Raw genomic sequence first — 25,628 nt, 5'->3', positions numbered from 1 at the left:
GCTCAGGTCACAGGCAGAGACCACACTCAGGACTGGTCAAGATGATAATGAGAATTGTTGGGACATTGATGTGTTATTTACATTTAGCACTGAAAAACTGGAATATGTTGACAGATTTACATTTAGTCTGTAACACAAAGGTGCCTCTTTTCCCAGTCATTTCTATAGCCTCTACACAAGTAAGATCTTACCCATTGCACCAGATTCATTTTTAATTTTTAATTATTGGTAATTGTTATTGACTGCACAAAATAAAAAAACATAACTTTATTTTCACATCCTTTCTTTTGTTTTCCTTGGTCTGTGTTTAACTTAACCTGAAGAAAACACAATACAAACAAACTATTAGTCTCTTATAATATTTTGGACTAAGAAACTATGGCAGAAGGCAGGTGCCGTTAAATCATTGAATATCATTCAGAATGCATCTTTTTGTGTAACTCACTGCACTAACTTTGCTTGCGTTAACTGTGGATTCGTTCAATTATACTTCACATTTAATGAAAACGTGAGAAATGACATAAAACACAACGTATGTGTACCGTTAGTCTCGTCATGTCTCGTCATGTCCACTTTCTTCTGCTTCTTTGTAGTTTTGTTTTCGTCCCACATTCACGAGGATCGTGTGCTCCAGTGCTCGTACTCCGTCACCGTCACGTCAAAAATGTAATTTTGAGGATTTCAGAAAAGATTGAAGTTCCTTCTATGTTATTTTTAGAGTCCAGTTAATTTATTGAACCAATCTTTATTTACACAGCTAAAGCAGTATTAGGTAACATGTAATTTCATGTATCAACACTAGAGGGCAATGCAAATCCAATTACGTTAAAAGTGCACCATTAATGGTAGCGTTTTCTCCCATAGTTACTTTTAGTTCATTATTATACTATTATACAACCCGTACTATATTTATATGTTTACTATCCTCATTCGATTTACTTAATGCACTGGGGTAACTTGGTTCCTTGTGGGAAGGAGGTAGGAAACGAGACGAGGAGACAGTGAAGAATCTGAAAAACAGCATTCGGCTCGTGTCCTCAGCAGGTAAACCGATGCTCAACTTTCTCTCCTCCTTTTCTCTTTTAAAAACTACTTTTAACGCTTTGAACCGTAAATCGGCCTTCTCTTGCAGAACTTAAAGTCTTAGATCTTCATCCAGACCTTTTCTTCGACTAAGTTTAGATGTACTTTGTTGCTCTAAAATGCTCAACTCTTTCAAGTGCAGATGAGAAGCAACAAAGTTCCTGTTACTGTATGTTAGCGGTTAGCATTCTGGCCAGGTTAGCAGCTCTTTAGACCTTGAAAAAAGCTTTGCACTCAACACAAACTTACTGCTAACACTAGGTTATCTACAACATGACAGAGGTCGGGGTTCCGTTGTACCGTATAATTAGTTTGTGTGTCTTAAAAGGAGTAAAAAGATAAATGTACGCGCTAGCCGCTGCCCATTAAAAGTACAGTGTGGAGCTAACGGAGGCTAACACAAGAGTCACCCCGCGGTGTCTAATGTGTTTACTGTTTTTACCATGAGACATACGATGCTTTAACTTGCTCTCATTGTGTTTTCTGACCTAAATACTTTTACACGGTTACACACGGGACTCAGGATTTAAAAATAACCAGGACGCTTAAGGCTTTTTTAACTGAGTGAATTACTACATTGTTTGCCCTTAGTACGCTGTTATAAGCTCTTTAAGACTTCAGCACATTGTTAACTGCTTTTAACATGATAATTGAAGTATGTCCTCTGTTTATTGTCACACACGTTTATTCTCATTCAAGTAAACTTTTATTTTTACCTGTTTGGCAAAGTGGGGCACAATATTAGGACTATTATTGGTGGTAAAACATAACCAAATGCAGCTGGGGCAATACAAGGCTGTATAAGCAGATTAATAACAGCATTTTGTAGTGACCTTATTTTTGTCCATGGGCTTGTGGACAAAGTTGGCAGGAATTTTGTTTTATAAAAAGGTATTTACTGTGTGCCCGCAACAAGTTAACCAATTAATTGCCGCTAATTGATAATAGAGTATAAAAAGAATATAAGTAATTTACTATTTTTAGCTGGTCAATACACAGACTCCAATACTTGCCATGATCTGAGAGAAGAGGTTTTATCACTCAGACCGAGCGAGAATCACATGAAATGACACAGGAAATGTGCACATTTAGTGTTTTTGATGAAACAAAAGATCTGATCTCATCTGTAAATAATCTCCACCAGGATGTCCTCAGTTCAGCTCTATCCAGGTCAAATTGCGTACACATTTGAGCACAGTCCTTCTTCTGTATTTAATAAATACTATCTTGGATCTTACACAATTTATGGTTTTATTGGTGCAATCAGAATCAGTGCATGTGTAGTGTAATTGTGAGATAAACTTTTATACCACAAGTTCATTTGAGGTGGAGCTATTTCCCAACGAAAGGTTGGCTGCCTTGTTTAAAGAAATGTTATGGATACTTGTAGTACTTTGCCAGGATAAAATATAGTGTGAAATAATCAAAGAGACTCCATGTAGTGAACCACAAGTAAAGTTTTTTTTTTTGTCTTTATTCCTCCAGGACGTGAGGGCTGTGGAGATGATTTTGTCTATGATGCTGTGACCTTTGTCCTCACCCCTGTTTCCCGGCCTCTGATTAGTGGAAGCTGCCCCTGCGTCATCATGCAGCTAGCCTACGAGAAGCTGCCGTCACAGCTCAGAGCCAGCTCCAGGCTCAAGAAGCTCACGGCTGTGCTGCTGACCGCGTACGCAGTGAAGAAACTGTCTCCAGCCGTGTGGAGGAGGCTGCAGGTATGACATGTACTAGAATCATAATAAAAGTAATATATTTGTCCATCAGAGAGACCAGCTGGGAACTCCTCTGAATGTTTAAATACTGAACATCCCTCATTTTACTTTCAGTTATATTTATGGTGTACTATGGTGTCTTCCAGGCAGCTGCAGGATGTAAACAAAAGGCTAATCCCCTGGTTGGTGTGGTCAGCAGCTCCTCCAGCTCTGATTTGTCAAATTACAGTAAAGCCAAGAAGAAAAGCAGGTGAGTGATTTCTTTGTGCATGGCGGCCTGTAACGCCTGAGCCCTGTCCGCCACAGTAACATGGCCCCTTAAAAGTCACCTGACCCTGACCCCTGCCTCTGCGGGGTTTAGACACGTTTCACATCATCAGTAAACTGAGGTTAAGCTCGTGTTTAGTATTGAACATTTTCAATATTCTTGAGAAATGTATTAGATTCAATAGAGTGAACTTTGCCTTGTTTTTAAGTAACGGAAACATGACTTGAATTAGGCCTGAATCAAAATGAGTTTGCCTATTATTCTAATACAATTATAAACAATGATTGGTCTGTAGTGCATATTCAAATGTGTTCACATACAAGCCTGTCACAACTTAACGCTCAAATTCTATATATGAAACTATCACTTTTAGGGTAAATATTTATTTGTGGATACCACACACAAACAATGTACCTTATTCATACTTTTTTGTCATGTTTTGTTAATTTTCTGTATTATAATAAGATTTGAAAGTCCGTTGAATGAATAACTTATTATTAGGCCCGAGCGCCACAAGCTGGCGAGAGGCCTATTAGTCTCGTAAGGCCGAGCGAAGCACGGCTGCAAAAGTGCGCACGAAATCGAGCGCGAAGCGCTCGCCCACTTCCAAACACTCACTAACGCACTCCTCCACTCATGCACGCCCCGTGCATACTAATTAGTTGTAGGAAAATGGAACATTACCGTTGTAAACGGGCGAAGCCCGTGCAAAAGTTCGCACTAAACGAGCACTTTACATTTTCGCGGTCGTCATCCCTATTTAAAGCACTCATTTGCGTTAAGTAGCTCACGAATACGTTCCCCATCTCTTGCATGTTCCGTGCATATAAGCACGTAATGCAAAAATTTAACATTATTACTGTATAGAGGGCCAAAAACACAAAGTGGGCGGAGCCCACTCAAAATTAACAAAAGTACCCGTCAGTGACCAGGAACCCACACCATGAGGTAGCGAAACATTGTTTTCGCATCGGAATATTATTCATTCTTTCTTCTTCTTCTTCTTCTTCTTCTTCTTCTTCTTCTTCTTCTTCTTCTTCTTCTTCTTCTTCTTCTTCTTCTTCTTCTTCTTCTTCTTCTTCTTCTTCTTCTTCTTCTTCTTCTTCTTCTTCTTCTTCTTCTTCTTCTTCTTCTTCTTCTTCTTCTTCTTCTTCTTCTTCTTCTTCCCTATTTTTCACCCAGTGAACATTGACGAAAAGTCACAAAAATGTTCACACCTCTAAAAATCGTGCCTCTCTACATTCTGGCTATTTCCTTTTTCTAAAATTAAAAAAATTGGCGCGTCAGCGCCCCCAAATGTACCAAAAATGCATTGAGAGATGGGGAAATGACCCAAAAAAAATCTGATCGTAGAATCATGAAATTTGGCGCAGAGGTAGATGGTGACAAGAGAAGTAAAAAATATTATCACGGCAACGCCGTCCGCCCAACCAAATGTCGGCCATATTGCTACAAAAATGGCTAAACATGACTTCGGAGTTTTTCCAAACGTCGTATTTTTACGAACTCCTCCCAGGGCGTTGGCCCTAAAAAGCTGAAATTTGGTGAAAATGCTACTGAGGAGTGGGACATCAAAAGTTATTCAAATTACATTGATACCTGTCACGGTCTCTGTGCGGCGAAGCCGCAAACTGTAGCAAGAATTTCAGAAATCTCCCAAATTTAACATTTCTGCCGTTTGCGCAGATAAAGTCCGAATTGCGTCAAATTAGAATCAGTTGTTAAACTCTTTGCCCTAAACCTACTTGAAGTGAAATAAATTAATTTGGAGCCACAGCGCCCCCTAAAGATTTTATATGGAGGTTAAATATTTAGTTTTGCGAAATTATATGAAATTTGGCACACAACTCAATTTTGGCATCCCCATCAAAAAAGTCAATGAGACCCATGTCATAATTGTTATGGCGTTGCCGTAACGATGACCGAAACCTTCCATGTTATTCCAATGGGGAAATCGCCAGAACATGTTTACACTTTAGACTTTCACGAACTCCTCTTAGGGCGTTAGACATATTAACCTGAAATTTGGTGAGACTCATCTTCAGGGGTGGACCATCAAAAGTTATCCACATTTTTATTCTAAGAGTCACGGTGTCTGTGCGGCAAAGCTGCACATTTTGCCAAGAATTCAAAATAAAATTGCTTTTTGATGGTAAAACAAAGGGGAGAAGATGTGACAGCGTCACAGATTCAGCAGTAGGCGTAATAAAAGGACAATTGGGGCGCGTTAGCGCCCCCCTCCTCTTGCGACGTGGCGGCGGCGGCGTGGCGAGGGCCGATCATTGCCGCTTGCGGCTATATTTTATTCTTATTCTTATTACCTATGACTCATTATAAATGCAAACTGAGTACTAAAGGATTTTGTTCCTCTTTTTATTTATTCCAACACGTTTTTTAACAATATTGTTCATTTAGAATTGTTCTCTAGTGTTATTGTATCAGTGGCTAAAAGTAGTTTTAATTACATTTTTAGATTTATCGCACTTTAAAATGTGTTATTGTGACATGTCTGTTCACACATTTTATTTCTGGAGTTTTTGAGACAGATACAGATTCTACGAGAGCAATGATCGTCACTGTTGTAACCATTTAAAACAGTTGTACTTGGCACTCATGTGCAGTTATACACATTTTGTAACCTTTGATTTCAGTGTTTGTATCATAGTAATTTATGCTTTCATGTTTTACACACTTGGATCACATTCTGCTGTGCCCTCGTGTCTTCTGGCGACACGCACATATTCACACATCTGACGGGTAATGCGCTTGTCGTGTTTCAGATCTCCCGCTGTGAACAGCGACTTCTTCCTGCGTCTGTCTCGCCTCCTGAAGCTGCTGTTCCCTCGTCTGCTCTGTCCCGAGGTGGGTTTGCTGGTCCTGCACTCTCTCACCCTGATGACCCGGACCTTCCTCTCCATCTACGTCGCCACGCTGGACGGTACTTTGACCACAATGTTTGTACCGAAACCATGTTTATCTTGGAATTAGTTGATATTACCTCAGCTGGTTTGGGAGACGGCGTGTGCTTCGCTTATCGAGAACAATTCAAGCGTCAAATGCGGTTGCTGTGCTGGAAATTGTGCCGATCTTTTTTTTTTTTTGTGAATTTTATGTGTGTACTTTTGTCTGCTCAAAACCTTTATGCAGGAAGTCACATGAAAAATGAACCTGTCAAACCATATGAAAAGTACTTTTTACTTCAGTTCAGTTAAAAATGTTGTGGAGTAGAAAGTACAGATACCTCCTCTTGTAAAAGTAAAAAAACAATCCACTAACATTTAATTAAGTACAGATATCTAAACATTTTACTAGAGTACAGTGCCGTACTTTTTTACTGTTGTATGTAGGGTTAGTATTGTCACCACCACTGCCAACAACACCCAAATAAAAGCATAAAATTAAGTAGTCCAAATTAAGTAATAATTTTGCTCCAGTCCTCGATTGAACAGTCTGCATCCTCCATTTCTTTCCGTAACGGCCAAAGGTATCCATTTATTGTGTCGCCCTTTATTTTCAAATGTACAAAAAACACTGGGATTCTGTTTGTGATAGTGAACATTACCTCCGCTCATTGCAGTGAGTGAAGCGTTCTGTGCTTTTCTCCAGGAGTGATTGTGAGGTGCATAGTCCAGAAGGATCCTCAGGCCTTCATGCTGCAGCTGGCCAAGTGGCTGCTCGTCGCTGTTCCCGCGACGTTCATCAACAGTGCCATCCGCTTCCTGGAAGGTCAGCTGAGCCTGAGCTTCAGAAGCCGATTGGTTAACCACGCCTACCAGCTCTACTTCACTAACCAGGTACAAAATACATGAACTCTTCAAGTCTTTAGCCGTCGCCTCGCCACCACAAAATCACTATATTTTGCTATATGTCTTCTGAGTGCGGTCGTGCTCATGTTTGCTTGAATTTGACTAGTTTCTGTGTACAGTGATCCCTCGCTATAACGCGGTTCACTTTTCGCGGTCTCGCTGCTTCGCGTATTTGCATCATGCATTGTGTTCTGCATTCTGATTGGCTAAACAGTCTCTCAGCGTCTTCTCTACCTGTGTGTCAATAACGTTATGGATTAATATGTACACGTACGTAAAACCGCTTGCCAAATTGAAGTTTGCGAGGCCGGTGAGAGCGCGCGTGTGAGCTGCGGGACAGGCCGGTGAGAGCGGCGCGCGTGAGAGGCCGGTGAGAGCGGCGCGCGTGAGAGGCCGGTGAGAGCGGCGCGCGTGAGAGGCCGGTGAGAGCGGCGCGCGTGAGAGGCCGGTGAGAGCGGCGCGCGTGAGCTTCAATGTTTAATGGAGTATTTCATTGTATAATAACTGTAAAAAAAATAAAGGTTTCTACTTGCGGGTTTGTTTTGGAACGTAACCCCCGCGATAAACGAGGGTTCACTGTAATTCAAACTGAAGTCATATACATTTCCTTCATTTGTGTTGACAGAGAAGGGATCTAACAGGTTTTGCTGAGTAATTGCAAAGTTATTGTAATAAAACCAGTTCAGAACATTGTTTGTTACACTAGGACTGTACTGGACTAATACAAAACTAGCCTATCATTTGAGTAAGCATAATTATAAAGTATACTTAATTACAACTGCTGTGCCTTTATTTAAAAAAAGCCTTTACACGTAAACAACAGACTTTCCCCTCTTGTTTCTCTGCAGACGTATTATCGTGTGTCGAACATGGACGGGCGCTTGTCAAACCCAGACCAATCTCTGACAGAGGATATAGTGATGTTCTCTGCGTCTGTGGCTCACTTGTATTCTAACCTCACCAAACCCATCCTGGACGTGGTGGTCACCTGCTACACGCTTCTGCACACGGCTCATTCCAAAGGTAGAACAGCTCTACTCTTCTGCAGACACCGTTCCAGATAGGATTCTTTCAAAACATATGGGCTATATTTGTGTAAGTGTGGAAAGGGCTGAGGTGGGCTGTTTGTGGGATGGCAGAAGCTCAGTTTGAACTTGAAGATTGGCAGCTCACTTTTAGTTCTTGCCTTTCCTCCAGGGCTCGCATAAAACAGTTTGCAAATTGGTTAAAGCCTAAAACGGTTCAGTTATATTACTACATGAGTAAATTGTGTAGTTTAAGACGATGACTGTATCTCACTCAAACAATTAAAAACCTTACATTTCTTTTGAATGAAATCACAAAAACAATGTACCTTCATTAACTGACTAATATTGACATACTAATCATATGTGTAGAACAAAATAACCGGGCAGTTCCTCCTTTTAAAGACACAGAATGTCCTTATCAGTGACGTTGCTGCTATGATTGTGTTGTCTCATGATGTCCTTCTTTATCGTAGGAGCAAACACCACATGGCCCTCCATCATCGCCGGCCTGGTGGTGGTGCTGACGGCCAAAGTGCTGCGCTCCTGCTCCCCTCGCTTTGGTAAGCTGGTGGCAGAAGAGGCCAAGCGGAAAGGAGACCTGAGGCACATGCACTCCCGGATCATCGCCAACTCTGAGGAGATCGCCTTTTATGGAGGACACAAGGTCAGAACAGCAGCTGCTCTTTTGAAAATTTTGTTTCAACCAAGAGAAATGTCAGGGACTGCTTATTACATTTGTTAGCGGGTCTTTTTTTCACTTGCAAATGCACTCCCTGGCACATTTTAGCGTCATAAGCACGAAACACGAGCATAATGTCATGTGTTATTGTTACTTATAACAGTGGTTCAGGCCCTCAAATGGTTCATACTGACACTGTGTCCTTGGGCAAGTAACTCCCCATTAGAGCTACAACAAACTATTATTTGAGGAGTCGACAAACAATTATTCCTAGTGAACATTTAGATCCATTTCTAACCAAATACAGGTTGAAATGTGGTGAACGAATGCTTCTATTTATTCCTTTTTGACCCTTTGATTTAACAATGTCACTCACTGTGTTATAATTTGTGTTTAAGTCTGTATAGTCCATTAAAGGATTACCGATACAATCATCAAAATACGATTATTTTTTGTAGAATGAATCGTTGCAGCCCTACTCCTCATGCTTATGTAATATCTGCCTAACTTTCAGTATTTATTGCACTATCTAGCGCACTAATGTGTCACTGTAATTGATGAGTGAAGCTGTTGTGATATATGGATATGTAAGACTTTGACTAAGTTTATTGCTAAAAACGATTTGTGTTGTGCTAAATACAAATAACCTAGAACATCCCACTTAATACTTAATAGCACTGGACTAGAGACAGGTATTAGTAATTCATTGGTGTAAAAGTTTTGTGTGTCAGGTCGATCTGAGGAACAGTGTGTTCAAAGGCACACACAGCTGCTCAGTGTAAATACTGGGGTAGTTTGCTTTAATGTTTGCCTCTCTCACGCATCATCTAAAGTCATTCAGCACATCCCTTTGTACAATGTCAATGGCATTGTTAGAAGAAAAGTGAGTCATATTTCCCTAAATCCATTCTTTCATTTATCTTGGTATACATAGATTGCGATATATATTCAACCTAAACACTAAAAACATAAAATTTAAAATGGGCGATGAATGGAAACAACCGACTTCCTGTACATTTTATCTTCACAGCACCGGCCCTGACTTATCCAAGTGACGTACCCTTTCCTAATTCAGTCTTGTGATGTACAAAGAGAGCGTAAATGTTTTTGACGTTTGCTGTATCTGTGTGTTCTCAGGTGGAGATGTCTCAGCTGCAGAGGAGTTACTCGGCCCTCTCCTCTCAGATCAATCAAATCCTGTTGAAGAGACTGTGGTACGTGATGCTGGAGCAGTTTCTCATGAAGTACGTGTGGAGCTCCTCGGGGTTAGTCATGGTCGCCGTTCCCATCATCAACGCCACCGGATACCGCGAGAATGGTACAGTACTCACTAAACTACTGCAACACTGATACTGGTCTAAATGCACTTGTAAGAAAAAGATCAATTCTACTTTTAAAATCTTAGTGTGCTAGTACTAAATCAAACTGTGTCATTGGTCAAATTTTGCAGAATTGACTGAAATAAAAATGGATGGTTGACTTGCAAAAAGTTGTGCAAACTAGTTGTTGTTGTAAGTGTTGTACAATAAATAATAAATCAGTGTTTGTGTGCAGACTCTGAGGAGGTGAAGCAGGCGGCCATCTTGATGAAGGAGGAGGAGCTGGTGAGTGAGAGGACTCAGGCGTTCACCACGGCGAGGAACCTCCTGAACTCAGCCGCCGACGCCGTGGAGAGGATTATGAGCTCGTACAAGGAGGCAAGAGCGCTTCTCTCTATGTTTTCACATCCGCCTCTTACGTCCAGTTACATTTATAAAGTTGTGTTTGCGTTGCCTCGCGCCACGTGGAGTGAAATGATCCAATGTTATGAATTCATTTGAGTTTAATTTGCAGCAGAATGAAGCATAATCGTGCTAAATCTGTGTACAGGTGACAGAGCTGGCTGGTTACACCTCCCGAGTGTCCGAGATGCTGAACGTGTTTGAAGATGTTAGAGATGGCGTGTACAAAAGGTCGTCCGACAGAGCGGAAGAGCTGAGGGAGAGCGAAGGGGAGCAGACTGTGGTGCAGCACGGACAGAGGGTCAGCCAGCTGCACATCAGAGGTAACGCTCCATGTGACTGGGACAGACGCCTGTAGAGTGCCTTTGTGTCCTCGGGCAAGACACGTCCCTGTATAAATGTGTTAGTGTGATTGTTGTGGGGATGTGTATGGTTAACCGCAGGGTGTGATGTCCTCCTTCTCTCGTACATTTATTGTATTTTGTCACATTTTTAGCAGCAATATATTCATGAATAAATAAATGTAGCATCTCTGCGCTCAAATGTATTTTTAAATTTCAGCGCGTCCAAATTCAGTTCCTCGTTAGGCTTGTGAGATGGGTTGTAATAAAACAGCATTTTACATCTTAAAAATATTGTTTGTAAAGTACCTTTGCCCAATTGTTCCTTCCTATATGTCATATACAGGCGAGGTGTACAGTGTGGAGAAAGGCATTCGCTGTGTGAACCTCCCCATCATCACTCCCACAGGAGACGTGGTGGTGTCCAGTCTCAACATACAGGTAACTAACTTACAATAACTCAACATATATGAACTGTTCCTTTGTTTTATAATGATTCAGTTAATTTATGTAGTCATCATACTTGAATGCGGTGTGTAAATGTGACCACAGGGTGTCACTGTCCGCGTGGAGAAAGGCTCCGCTCTGACTTTCACCTCAGGGTCCAGTTGGAAGGGTCATTCTGTTTGGAGTCTGCGTTCTACCAAATGTAATATGTTACTTATGAAGTCTTTTCTGAACATCCAGAAGTGTTGTGTTTAGGATAAAAATGGAACTGAATAAGAAAAGGTGCCTGGCTTGAATATGACAGCTCACAGTAAAGACCTTTATAGTCTTAAAAACTTGAAGGAAAAAAAAAATAATAATAATAAAGAATTTTGTTTGTAAACCACTTTACATTCTCAAAGGCTACATAACATAGGCTAAAAACAACAAGCAAGTCACAGAGTTAAAACAATAAAGCATTCATGATACACACAGATAAATCATAAGAATTTTAAAAGGCTTTTTTAAATAAAAAATGTCTTAAGGCCTTTTTTAAATGCCTCCACACTATGTGGGGCCCCCAGGGTCTCTGGAAGGCCGTTCCAGAGCTGTGGGGCGACTGCCTGGAAGGCCCTATCTCCCATGGTGGAGAGCTTGGCTCTGGGCTGGTGCAGGCGGTAGGTGGACATGGTGGAGCGGAGAGTTCTTGGGGCGGTGTGTGGTGTGAGGAGCTCACTGAGGTAGGCAGGGGCAGTTCCATGTATACACTGGTGGGTGAGGAGACAGAGTTTGTATTGAATTCTTTGTTGAATGGGCAGCCAATGAAGGGATCTGAGGACTGGAGTGATGTGGTCATATTTGCGCCTCCTTGTCAGGACCCGGGCAGCAGAGTTCTGGATGTGCTGCAGCTTTTGTAGAGTTTTACCATTGATCCCGACGAGGAGGGCATTGCAGTAGTCCAATCTGGAGGAGACAAAGGCATGGATTAACTTCTCTGCGTCGGGTTGGGAGAGGGAGTTAATTTAAACTCTTTGCAACAGCCAAAGCAGAGTTTACTGTCACAGTAAAACAAACATTACCATGCTAACAGTGCACTTCCTGCTTCACTGAGGACAAAACACTCTATAATTAGAGATTAGATTAGAGATTAGAGAGATCAGTTTTATTTTCACCCCAAATAGTTACTTTTACAATAAATCTGTGCTGGGAAAAAATAGATTTTACTTAATTTACATAAAGAAAAAGAAAAAATAATCAGTTTCAGCCCCTTTAAAACATTGAGTGTTTTAAAGGTTGAATGGACGATTTTTTTGGCATAAATTTGAGTCTTATTTCCTCGTGGCGTGGACAGCTGATTAGTCCTGCCACATATCAATCATAAAACGCACCTACCGCTCACCTGCAGCCGCGTGCGGCTCATCCCACATTTCCGCGTGTCTAAGTGCATTGATCTATCATAATATAGTTCCCTCAGTGTACGGGGCAAAATGAAGACGGAGAAAGACTGTTCGAGCTGACGCAGACTGACTGTAGAGCTGGGTTTCAATTCAAATATTCAAGAATCTATTCGATTTTTACTTATCAAAATCGTTTTTTTCTGATTTTCTCAGATTCCATCCGATTCGATACAATTTAGATCTGATTTCTGATTCGATCCGATTTCGATTCGATCCGGGGGTTAATGTTATTAAAAATGAAAAATGTATTTGAACCGTTTCCTTCACTTCATGACTGTATAGAGAAGCAACAAATTAAAACTAATATTATATCAATATTAAACAGCAAATCTTACAAGTATCGGTAGTTACTGATGGCTGGAAGACTGATGAAAAGGTTAAGGGTCATCTACCTTCAAGAAAGATAATTCAGGACAATAAATGGAGGACATCATTGAGGTGACTACATCTGCAACAGTGGATTCTACTGGGACACTAACCAGTGCATTATTATTATGCTTGAAAATAATTAAGAATTCACCCAAAAGCGGCTGCTACCAAAAGCATTTTTATTTTAAAACTGCTCACACACTGCCAGTACTGAAACTGGAAGTATAAAATGTAAACGTTGAGCATTTTTAAATTTTTTGTTTAAAAAAAAAAAAAAAAAAAAAACGATCTTTGGATGTATGAATCGATAATCGGTCATTAATATGCAAATCAATTAAAAATCAGAAAATTGATTTTTTCAACCCAGCTCTAATAAGTAGACTGAAATCTACGGGAGACGAGAGATGCGATGCGATCCGTTGCGCTAATAAACAAACAACAACACGTGTGTGTTGTATCAGTCCGCACGGGGGAGTGTGCACATGCGCACTTCCGCCTGCGTTCTCAAATCACCGAAAAATCGTCCATTGCGCCTTTAATGTTTTTGTATGTATGATTTGATTCTACACTTGAAACTTTAAACATAATTATCCCAAAGTGTGGTGTGATCAATGCAGTGATCTTTTAGTCCTGGGGCTCGTGTATGGCTCTTTTTCAGACTCCCTCATTCCATAACTGTATAACATTCTCTTTTCCATTTCCTCTCATTCTTTCCACGTCTCTGCCTCTGTCCGGGGTCAAAGTTCACATGGGCGCCTGCATCTCATTAAATGTCCCCAGCGCCGCGTGTGTTCCATTCAAAGCAGTGATTATGTCCCCTTTAACTCACTGTCAAGGAATTAGCCGCTCTAACTGAAGCCTCTCTGTGGCTAACGCTTGACCCTTGACCCCCGCTGTCCTCTGATTGGTCTGTTCCGTCCCTCTGCCGTTGACCCCTGAACTTCCTGCTCTCCGATTGGTCCATTCCAGCCTCTCTCTGATCTGATAAAACTTTGTTAACTTGGATTCGGATGGGAGTTAAATTCCTCTGAGGATGAACTTGAAAACATGTGGAATTGTGAGACATATTCCAACTTGAAAACATGTTGGAAGAGATTTTTATTTTGCTCTGAAACAAATGAGTAAGTGTGAGTCACATTCAGGATCGTCCCAAACTTTGTTAAATGAAGGTTGCGTCAGGGAGGCTCTATTTGGAAATCAATTTTGTCAATCACTGCCAATTATTTGCACATTTGAAGACAATTACGCAACAAAATAAATATTGTTGTGAATGAGTGAATGTTTAGTATCCTTGGTAAATCTTTGCCTTTTTATTTTTATTTTGTCTTCAGAAATTTAGCTTTAAAAATAAAAGGCAAATAATTAATAAAAGGTAATTAATACATAAATAACATAAGTATCATTGAACTATTTTGTTGTGTAAAATGTGTCTAAACTAAACTGCACCCAGCTGTCAGGTGTACAGTACGTATGAAATAAAGAGGTTCTGCAAAGGTTTGTTCAAGTGAAGTTAGAATTCAGTGTGTGACACTCATTTTTGCAAAAAATGTATATCTTATGTCCTCCCCATCTTTTACAAATCTGGTATTTTCAGTCAGTTTCCACAGCAACGAGGAAAGGACAAGTTTTGCCTCGGGTTAAAATTTTCAGGATTTTCAAAGTGTATAATGAAACACTTTTACTCTAAGAGAGAGCTAAACATACTGCAACAAGCGCAGAAATTCACCTCATTTCCTCAAGGCACTTTGGCTTCACTGTAGGCTCTGCATGATAATGAAAGCTCTGAGACAGAAGCAGAGCCAGAGGAGCAGAGCCAGAGGAGCAGAGCCAGAGGAGCAGAACTAGAGGAGCAGAGCCAGAGGAGCAGAGCCAGAGGAGCAGAACTAGAGGAGCAGAGCCAGAGGAGCAGAGCCAGAGGAGCAGCACTAGAGAAGCAAAGCCAGAGGAGCAGAGCCAGAGGAGCAGAACTAGAGAAGCAAAGCCAGAGGAGCAGAGCCAGAGGAGCAGAGCCAGAGGAGCAGAGCTAGAGTAGCAGAGCCAGAGGAGCAGGACCAGAGGAGCAGAGCCAGAGGAGCAGAGCTAGAGGAACAGAGCCAGAGGAGCAGAGCTAGAGGAGCAGAGCTAGAGGAGCAGAGCTAGAGGAGCAGAGCCAGAGGAGCAGGACTAGAGGAGCAGAACTAGAGGAGCAGGACCAGAGGCGCAGAGCCAGAGGAGCAGAGCCAGAGGAGTAGGATCAGAGGAGCAGTGCTAGAGGAGCAGTGCTAGAGGAGCAAAGCCAGAGGAGCAGAGCCAGAGGAGCAGAGCCAGAGGAGCAGAGCTAGAGGAGCAGGACCAGAGGAGCAGAGCCAGAGGAGCAGAGCCAGAGGAGCAGAGCCAGAGGAGCAGAGCTAGAGGAGCAGGACCAGAGGAGCAGAACTAGAGGAGCAGGACCAGAGGAGCAGAACTAGAGGAGCAGCACTAGAGAAGCAAAGCCAGAGGAGCAGAGCCAGAGGAGCAGAACTAGAGAAGCAAAGCCAGAGGAGCAGAGCCAGAGGAGCAGAGCCAGAGGAGCAGAGCTAGAGTAGCAGAGCCAGAGGAGCAGGACCAGAGGAGCAGAGCCAGAGGAGCAGAACTAGAGGAGCAGAGCTAGAGGAGCAGAGCTAGAGGAGCAGAGCTAGAGGAGCAGAGCTAGAGGAGCAGAGCCAGAGGAGCAGGACCAGAGGAGCAGAACTAGAGGAGCAGGACCAGAGGCGCAGAGCCAGAGGAGCAGAGCCAGAGGAGTAGGATCAGAGGAGCAGTGCTAGAGGAGCAGTGCTAGAGGAGCAAAGCCAGAGGAGCAGAGCCAGAGGAGCAGAGCCAGAGGAGCAGAGCCAGAGGAGCAGAGCTAGAGGAGCAGGACCAGAGGAGCAGAGCCAGAGGAGCAGAGCCAGAGGAGCAGAGCCAGAGGAGCAGAGCTAGAGGAGCAGGACCAGAGGAGCAGAACTAGAGGAGCAGGACCAGAGGCGCAGAGCCAGAGGAGCAGAGCCAGAGGAGTAGGATCAGAGGAGCAGAGCTAGAGGAGCAGGACCAGAGGAGCAGAGCCAGAGGAGCAGAGCCAGAGGAGCAGAGCCAGAGGAGCATGATCAGAGGAGCAGAGCCAGAGGAGTAGAGCTAGAGGAGCAGAGCCAGAGGAGCAGAACCAGAGGAGCAGAACTAGAGGAGCAAAGCCAGAAGAGCAGAGCTAGAGGAGCAGAGCCAGAGGAGCAAGCAGGACCAAAGGAGCAGAACTAGAGGAGCAGGACCAGAGGAGCAGGACCAGAGGAGCAGAGCCAGAGGAGCAGAGCCCGAGGAGCAGAGCTAGAGGAGCAGGACCAGAGGAGCAGAGCCAGAGGAGCAGAGCCAGAGGAGCAGAACCAGAGGAGCAGAGCTAGAGGAGCAGAGCTAGAGGAGCAGGACCAGAGGAGCAGGACCAGAGGAGCAGAACTAGAGGAGCAGAGCCAGAGGAGCAGAGCCAGAGGAGCAGAGCCAGAGGAGCAGAGCTAGAGGAGGAGAGCCAGATGAGCAGAACCAGAGGAGCAGAGCCAGAGGAGCAGAGCCAGAGGAGCAGAACCAGCGGAGGAGAGCCAGAGGAGGAGCGCCAGAGGAGCAGAACCAGAGGAGCAGAAGAGACAGGAGGAGAGAGAGGATGTAGTGATCTTCTAGGACAGAGCTTTTTTAAAATTGTTTTTCCGTATATTCCAGGTTGAAGATGGAATGAATGTCCTGATCACGGGTCCAAACGGCTGTGGGAAGTCTTCTCTCTTCAGGATCTTGTCTGGACTGTGGCCGGTTTATGGAGGTGCTCTGTACAGACCTGAGCCAGAGCATATGTTCTATATACCACAGAGGTACAACAAATGCTGTTCCTGAAGCTTCACATTCTATGACTACTATGACTATGAGAGCTTCAAATAGCCCCAAATATAACAGCTGCAGCTAACTTCTGTTGCTCCTGCCCCAGGCCATACATGTCGGAGGGCTCCCTGAGGGACCAGGTGATCTACCCAGACTCTGTGGAGGACATGAGTAGCAGAGGGATCTCAGACGCTGACCTGGAGCAGATCCTCAGGACGGTCCACCTGCTCTACATCCTGGACAGAGAGGGGGGTGAGTCTTCACACGACTCTTCAGTCTTAAAAAAACGTGTCCAAGACTAAAAGTGTTGGCAGATCCACATAAGACTAATAATACTGTTCTTTCAGGTTGGGAGGCGTTAAGTGACTGGAAGGACGTGTTATCTGGAGGAGAGAAGCAGAGGATGGGCATGGCACGGATGTTCTATCACAGGTAACACACTCAATGTTTTTTTTTTTTTTAACAAAATATAAGAAAAATACATAAACTGCCTGTCCAAAAAAAACGTTGCCACTTGGATTCAACTAAGCAGATACAGTAGGTCCTCTCCTCCTGCTGGAGAACTGCTGCAGGTGATGATCTTTCAGCTTCAACACAGTATTTTAACCCGACTGATACAGTGAGCCGCTTCTCATTTCTTAAACAACAATAACAAAAAAGAAAGACAAAAGACAAAACCTGTGGTCATGAAAAAGATGTCAGTGTGTTTGAGAAGGGTCAAATCATTGGCATTAAGCAGAGAAAACCATCTAAGGAGAAGCAGAAACTAATCTACTACAGATCTGAACCCCAGTGAGAGTGTTTGGGACAAGCTGGAGAAGGCTTTGTGCAGTGGTCACTCTCTCACATCATCAACTCAAGATCAACTGGTGAAAAAGAGTTCAACACTGGATGGAAATAAGTATTTTAATATTGAAACTGCCACAGTAAATGTGTGCTGTAATCAAAGATAAAGGCGGTCCTCCCAAATATTAGAGCATGTGATCCTTTTTGTCTGTGGCGACATTTTTTGGGGGCAGGCAGTGTATATTTCCAACATAATTAGTTAACATTTTTCAATAGTCTATTTTTATTTAACTTTTTTCACTTTTGTAGCACCTGCTAGTACTAGGGATGCACCTATATGGACAGTACCGAAGTTATGAAAAAATCTCTGCAATATTGTATTGAGCCAAGATTGGGAACAAAGCAAGATTGCCGTTTAGTCATTTCTTTTTTAAAATGTATTCACAAAGGAAAAACGGCCTGTAATTTATCAAGCATTATGTTTAGAGATAAAAGTCTGTGTGTCATCTTCATGCTGCTCTGCCTCCTCTTGTAAAAGCAGCAGTGACACAGTGTTCCTCTCCTTTTACCCACTCAAACTAACAAAGAGGAAGGAAACATGTCTAAACTGATGATTTCAGGGCAAAGCTAGTGAAATAATGTCTGAAATAACATTGTGTTTACCACACTTCGCCAGTGAACAAGTCACACATATTTATTGATATAAAATGGTTTTGGAGCTTTTAAAAGTCTGTAATTTTGTATGTATGTATTTTGATGACGCATGCTTGCCCTTATGACGCGGTCTTGCCCCACCGCCCGTCAGTTTGGAGATTCGAGGAAAGGAGGTCTGTAATATAGCTAAACACTGCGGGAATCAAAAAAATACTCTGGGTACATATATGAAGCACAAATAGCAATGTAAGAAGGTTAAAAGCTCTGAAAAGTCGATTTTGCATGTTATGGGACCTTTAAAGGTTCTCCTGTTTTCTAATTAGGACTTTGTTTGGTAGGATAGCACCTGTGGTAAATATTGATCATAGTTTTACTTCTGTCAAGTTTCAGTTTGTGAAGAAATTTGGAAAAATAAGAGTAATTAAGGTAATTCAAATTACAGGAAGTAGAGCTGGGTCCTAAATGGAATCCTTCTTTGATGTCATCAATATGTGACGTGCCATTGAAAACAGTTTACACTTAAAGGTGGTATGGACGATTTTTTTCAGCAAATTTTTTATCATATTTCCTCGTGGCGTGGATAAATCATTTGTCCTGCCACGTATCAATCATAAAACGCACCTATCGCTCACCTGCAGCCGCGTGCGGTTCGTGCCCACGTTTACGCGTGCCTAAGCGCATGGATCTATCATAATATAGTTCCCTCAGTGTACGGGGCAAAATGAAGACGGAGAAAGACAGAAGTGGACAGAAATCTACGGGAGACGAGCGATGCGATGCGCTCCGTTGCGCTAATATACAAACGCACGTGTGTGTTGTATCAGTCCGCACGGGGGAGTGCGCATGCGCACTTCCGCCTGCGTTCTCAAATCGCCCAAAAATCGTCCATACTGCCTTTAACTGATACACTTTTCTGACAGTTTAAACGATCATTCAAAAAAATACAGGTGTTTTATGGTATTATTGTCAATTCATAACTATTGTGTAGTTATAGATTTTGGCTCTCGTTTTCAGTATGGTTGCTAGGTAACTGTTATAATTTCATATTTGCTGTTCATGTCCAACCAGGAATTAAACTTGGTCATAAAATCAAACTGGGGACTAATAGGCAAAAATGTATAGTACAAATCTGAAATATAATTGTGTTCACTTTGTTTCAGTGAAATGTGTAGTCTCAGTTGTCATATTGAGTGGGAGTAAGTGGGGTTCTCTGTGGATTTCTCTTTGCAGACCCAGATACGCTCTCCTGGACGAATGCACCAGCGCTGTCAGCATCGATGTGGAGGGGAGCATTTTTGAGGCCGCAAAGGATGCTGGGATAGCTCTGCTGTCAATTACACATAGACCTTCTCTGTGGTCAGTGCTCACTACAGCTGCATCGTGCTTCTGTATATGATACAGCAGATACTATAGAAACAATCATTTGCTGCTACTGATTGTACTGTGGACTCACATATACTTTTAATCAGATTAAGTTTGAACACAATTCTCAAACTATGAACTTACTATGGCGATGGGTGCAACATAAAACTGTGAATAATAATCAATAATAAAATGCAACCCATGATCAAAGAAGTCATGCATAAAAGAATGGTCAGAACAGCAGTGCAAAACTCTGCATTTCAATGATTGCTTATAAACTGACTTTTGAATTTAACTCTTAAAACGGCATTCAGTAGGTTCAGTTTATTACCATGTAACTACTAGTCACCTATGTGCACTGCTGTAGTTTTGTACATCTGTTTTCTCGTGGCCTGTAGGGGGCAGCAGAGCTCTGAGCCACTGCACACAGACACACCCTCTGTTCACGCTCTTTGATTTTACACAATAGTTTGAGAGCAGTTAGAGGCAGTAGAAGACACAATGAAGACTGGAGCTGTCAGCACACTGCTGCTTTGGAGAAGCAGACGGGAGCAATTAGTCTGTGTCCTGCCTCTGTTCTAATGGGGAGAACTAACATCAATTACCTTTAGCTTTGATGACTTCCAAAAGTGCTTTCAGTGCAAGTGTGCGTTCCAATGAGAGGTTTTACAGCCATTTGTTTGGATACTGTCTTATTTACACCCCCATGTCTCACAACAACAATCCTCAGAGTAATAGAAGCAGTAGCAACAACATTCAAATCCCGCCTAAAAACATACCTCTTCACCCAAGCCTATGACCTCCCCTACCCCTAGCCTCCTCTACCCCATTGCCTACACTTCTACCCCCTGTTACATCCCCATCTTTTTCTCTCTACTTCTTCTGTCTTGTTCATTTTATCTGTATATTAATGTGTTCTGTACGTGTTGTCCCCCCTGTCTGTAAATACCCCCCCCTTTTTTTATTATGTTCAGCGTCTTTGGGTCACTGAAAAGCGCTATATAAATAAAAGTTATTATTATTATTATTATTATTAACAGTAGTAGCAGATTTTATTAACCTTTATTGAGTCGCAATGCCCTTTTTTGGTAGAAAATAGGCATACCACCTTCTAAAAAATCACATATTTTAGTACAAAAGTGGTACATAACAGCTCTCCGAACCATAGTGTCTCTAATGATTTGATATGAATTATGATACATGGTTCACAATACAATAACCTTACAATTTTGCGATGGAAAAAATGTTACATTTGAAAAACATGTCGGTGTATTCCCTCATTCGTCCAGGAGTGTTCCATTGTAGAAAAAGATTGTTCGCAGATTGAAAATGACTCTTGGATGGGAGTCGAAACGTCCAGATGACTACAACTGAATCTTTTTCTACAATCAACATTATTTCTCCATCCTCTTAACATGCAATTCAATTGTAGCTCTGCCACAGAACAATTTAGTAAAATGTTTGTGCCAGAAAATATTCAATGCTGCGATGAATTGATACAGCTGCCAAAAATATTGTTACTTCCATCACCAAATTTACTATCACAATGCATCAAGATTTCAATATTCTAGCACACCCCTAGTGTGTCATGTGGCAAATAACATCCGTGCCACTGTTTCTTTAAACTTGGCAGTGGCGATTTGCTTATTTGTTAGAAGTTTGCACAGAATAAGACACAACAGTAAATATTTCAATTAAAACCATGTGTGAATCCATTAACTCTAAAAGAATATTTTGTAAATGCACCCCTGGCTAAACCTCAAGGCGCACTAATGTCCCCCGGCATTCAGGAAAATCAAGGCCATGTTTTATTCTCTTTCTCATTTATATGTACTACAAACCTAGAAGTAGTCGTCGTACAGTAGTAGCAGCAGCAGCAGTAGTTTCATTTTAATTTAGTCTTTGGCATCTGTTCTGTTACTTTTACTGACTTCTATCTACTGTAGATTCAACAACTCCAAACATAGTACCGTATGTGTATTATGTATTTATTATTTGCTAATGATGTCGTTTCTCGTCTCTTGTGCCCGTCAGGAAGTACCACTCTCACCTCTTGCAGTTTGACGGCGAGGGCGGCTGGAAGTTCGTGCCTCTCGACGCCTCCACTCGTTTGTCTCTGCAGGTTTGGACCAATAAAAGCCCATAAAAAGTCATTAGCGTTACCATGGAAACACGTTGTGAGCTCGTTCTCTCCGCTGTGCTCGGGTTCATGACAGGGGAACGGGAAATTACGGTGAAATTAGTTACGTACAGGGAAGCGTGCTTGGATTTATTGAAACAGTTTTAGCCCTGGTTTTGTCCTTGTAAAGTTCTTTACCTGGGCTCAGACTTGGTTTAGGTTGTACCGGTTTTAGTCCTGGTTTAGTCCCAGTTCAGTTTAATATTCCGGCGTTTCTCAGTTGAAGGGCTCCAGAATGGGAATGAAAATAAGTACTTTCCATTTCAAGCTTACGGTATTTGAACTCTGAATATTGTTTCACAGTTGGGCAAATATTCCCGAGCACCCCCTGTGGACGTGTGAAATGACGGAAGAAACGGTTGCATTTTTATAGCTTTTGTATCCACGTGCCATCGAGTACATTTAAGAACATTGAAACCCACTCGCGCACACACCGACTCCCACGGATCGGGACGATAGACCTAATCTAGACCTGGTTCAGGCCCACTTGGATTGTCCTACTTTTTCTAGCTCTTCTGTTAAACTCATTACGCTGTATCTTGTAATTAACACTTTTAACCATTCAAATATAGTGATTACGCTAAATGCTTCTAAATAAAACAACTATTTACAAATTACGTATTTTATTGATGGAAATCTGAAATAGTTTATTCTATTTTGACATTCTATTTTTTGTCTGTGTTGTAAAATGCCTTGTGTTTTATAGTCTGTATAGGCCAGATAATGATTACGATACAACAATTGGGCTAGTCCCCAGATTTGTCCTGGTTTTAGTTCTGGTTTAGTCCTGGTTTAGTCCTGGTTTAGCCCTGGTTAAGTCCTGATTTAGTCCTGGTTTAGTCCTGGGGTAGTCCTGGTTTAAGTCCTGGTTTAGTCCTGGTTTTAGTCCTAGTTTGGTCCTGGTTTAGCCCTGGTTAAGTCCTGGTTTAGTCCCGGTTTAGTCTTGGTTTAGTCCTGGTTTAGTCCTGGTTTAGCCCTGGTTAAGTCCTGGTTTAGTCCTGGTTTTAGTCCAAGTTTAGCCCTAGTTTAGCCCTGGTTTATCTCTGGTTTAGTCCTAGTTTAGTCCTGGTTTAGCCCTAGTTTAGTCTTGGTTTAGTCCTGGTTCAGCCCTGGTTTAGTCCTGGTTTCTGGTTAAGCCCTGGTTTAGTCCCAGTTTAGTCCCGGATTAGTCCTGGTTTAGACGTGGTTTAGTCCTGGTTTAATCCTAGTTTAGTCCTGGTTTAGTCCTGGTTTATCCCTGGTTTAGTCCTGGTTTAGCCCTGGTTTAGCCCTGGTTTAGTCCTGGTTTATCACTGGTTTAGTCCTGGTTTATCCCTGGTTTATCCCTGGTTTATCCCTGGTTTATCCCTGGTTTAGTCCTGGTTTAGTCCTGGTTTAGCCCTGGTTTAGTCCTCCTCTCCGCCCCTCTTCTGTTAAACCTGTATCTTGCTATAACAGCTCATATAGAGTTGTGTGGGCAGTGGATAAAGTTTCAGTGCTCGCCCGGGGCCAGACTCCGCTCCTAATCCCGGTCCTGATGCTGCTGATGCGGTGGTTTCCGTGGTGATAGGGGATGCTGTGGTTGTCGTGGTTACAGCTGTCAGCCGGAGGTCGAGGGTCAGAGCGAGGATGTGTTTAAAATATGCTTGATAAACAGGAAGAAAGAAGAAACTGGTCTGGCCTGCATTGCTTTAGAGCCATTAGTTTTGTGCTGAATCGAGACATGTAAAAATATTTATATATATATTTCATATCCAGACTAGTAAGTATGCATATTTGATGGTAATTTTCAGCTTTTTGCAGTTAGTGAAACAGACAGAAGCATTATTTTGTCTTAAAATGGCATTTTTGGAGCATCTTCCTCTGTTAAATTGTCCATTTCACATTTGATAGAGTTTTATTCACACGTACATCAAAACTGGAACTAAAGTGGGATTGAACTAAGACTTCAACTGCAATTATTGTAGAAAAAGTTTGTGCTTAATTATAACTTATAAACTCAAAACTGTTGGTTTTGTTGTGCAGATTCAGTCTTTGTTTTGATGTTGAACGGGTTTAGTCCTGGCATACCTTGTTCTTACCAGAATATGGAGGAAAAATTGCCTAATATTCATCTTCTTTCTATTTTAAAACAATGAGTCACATTGTGTGTGTTTTGTTTTTCAGGAGGAAAAGCAGCGCTTGGAGACGTCTCTGTCCGGAGTACCCAAAATGCAGCAGCGTCTGGCCGAACTGTGCGTCCTGTTGGGAGAGAAGGAGGGAGAGATGGAGGGAGGAGAGGAACAAGGAAACGAGTGAGAGAAGAGAGCACAAACAGGAATGCACCCGTTTCTCTCCCCTCGTTTATTACTGTGAATGCATAATATTCAATGAACAGACTGAACTATTTAGCGCAGAGATTTAAAACACCAAATTAACCAAATCTTGTTATCGTTTATTTAGTGTTAATGTAAAGCCACACTTTATTAAGCAGATTTTTTCACTAATATGTATTGTGGCCAGAAGAAAGATGATTAACATAAAAAGATTCAACATATTAATCTATAGAGCTCCTGCACGGCCGAGACGATCAAACTTGATCAGAGTTTCAGAGATGGTGGATTATTTTTGCAATATCAAGGGCTGAAGAAAGACTTTTGCAGGACGGACAAAGCTCCAGATCAATGAGAGAAGAGGATTTCTGTAACTAAACAGACTGTAGAGGCGCTCATTCATTAAGCTACAAATGTACGTCTGCATTGTTTTGAAATTCTTTATTCAGATTGTGAATAGGCCATATGGGTTAATCATTGATCTGTTAATTAAGCGCCAGAGAGAAGTTTGTAGAGAAAATATCACAGATGCCCTTTAAAAACAGCGTTTGCATAAATTGATTGTTTACTATAGTCACAAAGTTTAATTGAACCAATGAGTTTCATATGTTTATTAAATTGACTCGAGTGTATTAGTCTCCTGTCATGTACACGAACGTCACATTAACAAAGTGCAACATGTTTTCACTATTTTATCTCATAATTTTACTCATCAATATCAGTAAACATTATATATGCAAGGACACTTTTTAAAAGATGGAGAGAGATCAAAATCAGATTTAAATCTAAAGTCTTCAAAAGCACGATGGCCGCCAATGTTTAGTCTGATTAGTTTATCAGATGTTTTGTTATTTACGGCTTCATTTAATGACAAATATAAACACCAAAATCTAAATTTCAGGCTCGTTGCTGTTCATTACTGTTGCTTCTTCTCTGGCGTAAAGACGACCTGAACAAAGATAGTCATGTGGTGCAGGAGCTCTATAGTTAAAGGGTAAAGCCTGTTGTCCATCAATGTGTACTAATTACTCTCTTTTTCTTGATCTATTGCTGATATTAAGTTTCCTTTAAAGTAGCAGATGCACTTTTAATAATGTCTCTCAGTCATTTGGTCCAATTGTCCCTTAGTTACTTAGTAACTTAATTTTTTTTTATTAAATAAAAATCTAAAATTGACAGTTTGTCAGTAGAACGTTTTAGCATTTATTTATTAGTAATTCTCACATATTGTATAAATAATATATGAACGTTAAGAACCACTATGATGGAGAATTGGTTGTCATGTTGTTTTCACAAATTGTGTTCAAATGTATTTAAATTGCAAACCCCAAGAGTGTGGAATAAAGTTGAATTATTTCAAAAGACAAGACAAATTAACTCCAAAACTAACCACAAGATGCCTTATTTAGATAATATATTTTTAAATATTTTTGATGAGGTCAAATTATTCCCTGCCAATTATTGCCTTTACTGTTCAATTTTGTACCGTAGAATAAAATGTTAACTAACCAGGTCAAATGTAAAGAGCTGCTGGAGTTAATTCTAATGTTTGAATATAAAAAATACAAATGCTGAACTATTTGTATTGACCAGAAAATAAATGTATTCAATCAA

The 25,628-nt window shown here is 41.6% G+C and overlaps 1 protein-coding gene across 1 annotated transcript; it reads left to right on the top strand.

Annotated features, from left to right (window-relative positions):
• Positions 1 to 932: 932 nt before the first annotated feature.
• On the top strand, positions 933 to 25,628 carry abcd1 (ATP-binding cassette, sub-family D (ALD), member 1). Its single transcript, XM_072449404.1, has 17 exons — positions 933 to 1,044; positions 2,569 to 2,798; positions 2,942 to 3,045; positions 5,844 to 6,001; positions 6,670 to 6,857; positions 7,718 to 7,892; positions 8,371 to 8,561; positions 9,714 to 9,894; positions 10,131 to 10,273; positions 10,446 to 10,620; positions 10,985 to 11,079; positions 16,590 to 16,735; positions 16,849 to 16,994; positions 17,090 to 17,174; positions 19,413 to 19,538; positions 21,579 to 21,666; positions 23,869 to 25,628. Exons 2-17 carry the CDS (start codon positions 2,670 to 2,672, stop codon positions 23,998 to 24,000), a joined length of 2,262 nt encoding a protein of 753 aa, XP_072305505.1. The 5' UTR covers positions 933 to 1,044; positions 2,569 to 2,669; the 3' UTR covers positions 24,001 to 25,628.

Source organism: Eucyclogobius newberryi, unplaced genomic scaffold, assembly GCF_026437365.1.
Source record: "Eucyclogobius newberryi isolate DKJ021-1_F unplaced genomic scaffold, fEucNew1.0.hap1 SCAF_17, whole genome shotgun sequence".
In the NCBI taxonomy this organism is placed as follows: Eukaryota; Metazoa; Chordata; class Actinopteri; order Gobiiformes; family Gobiidae; genus Eucyclogobius; species Eucyclogobius newberryi.
The sequence above is the reverse complement of the archived record's forward strand: the minus strand, read 5'-3'. Positions and strand labels throughout refer to the sequence as shown.

Bases quoted from the DNA above. Each gene is read 5' to 3' on its own strand.
- abcd1 (XM_072449404.1), top strand. From the start codon at position 2,670: ATGCAGCTAGCCTACGAGAAGCTGCCGTCACAGCTCAGAGCCAGCTCC. The intron at 8,562-9,713 runs GTCAGAACAGCA...GTGTGTTCTCAG, and splicing joins CCTTTTATGGAGGACACAAG to GTGGAGATGTCTCAGCTGCA. The intron at 19,539-21,578 runs GTCAGTGCTCAC...TGTGCCCGTCAG, and splicing joins ACACATAGACCTTCTCTGTG to GAAGTACCACTCTCACCTCT.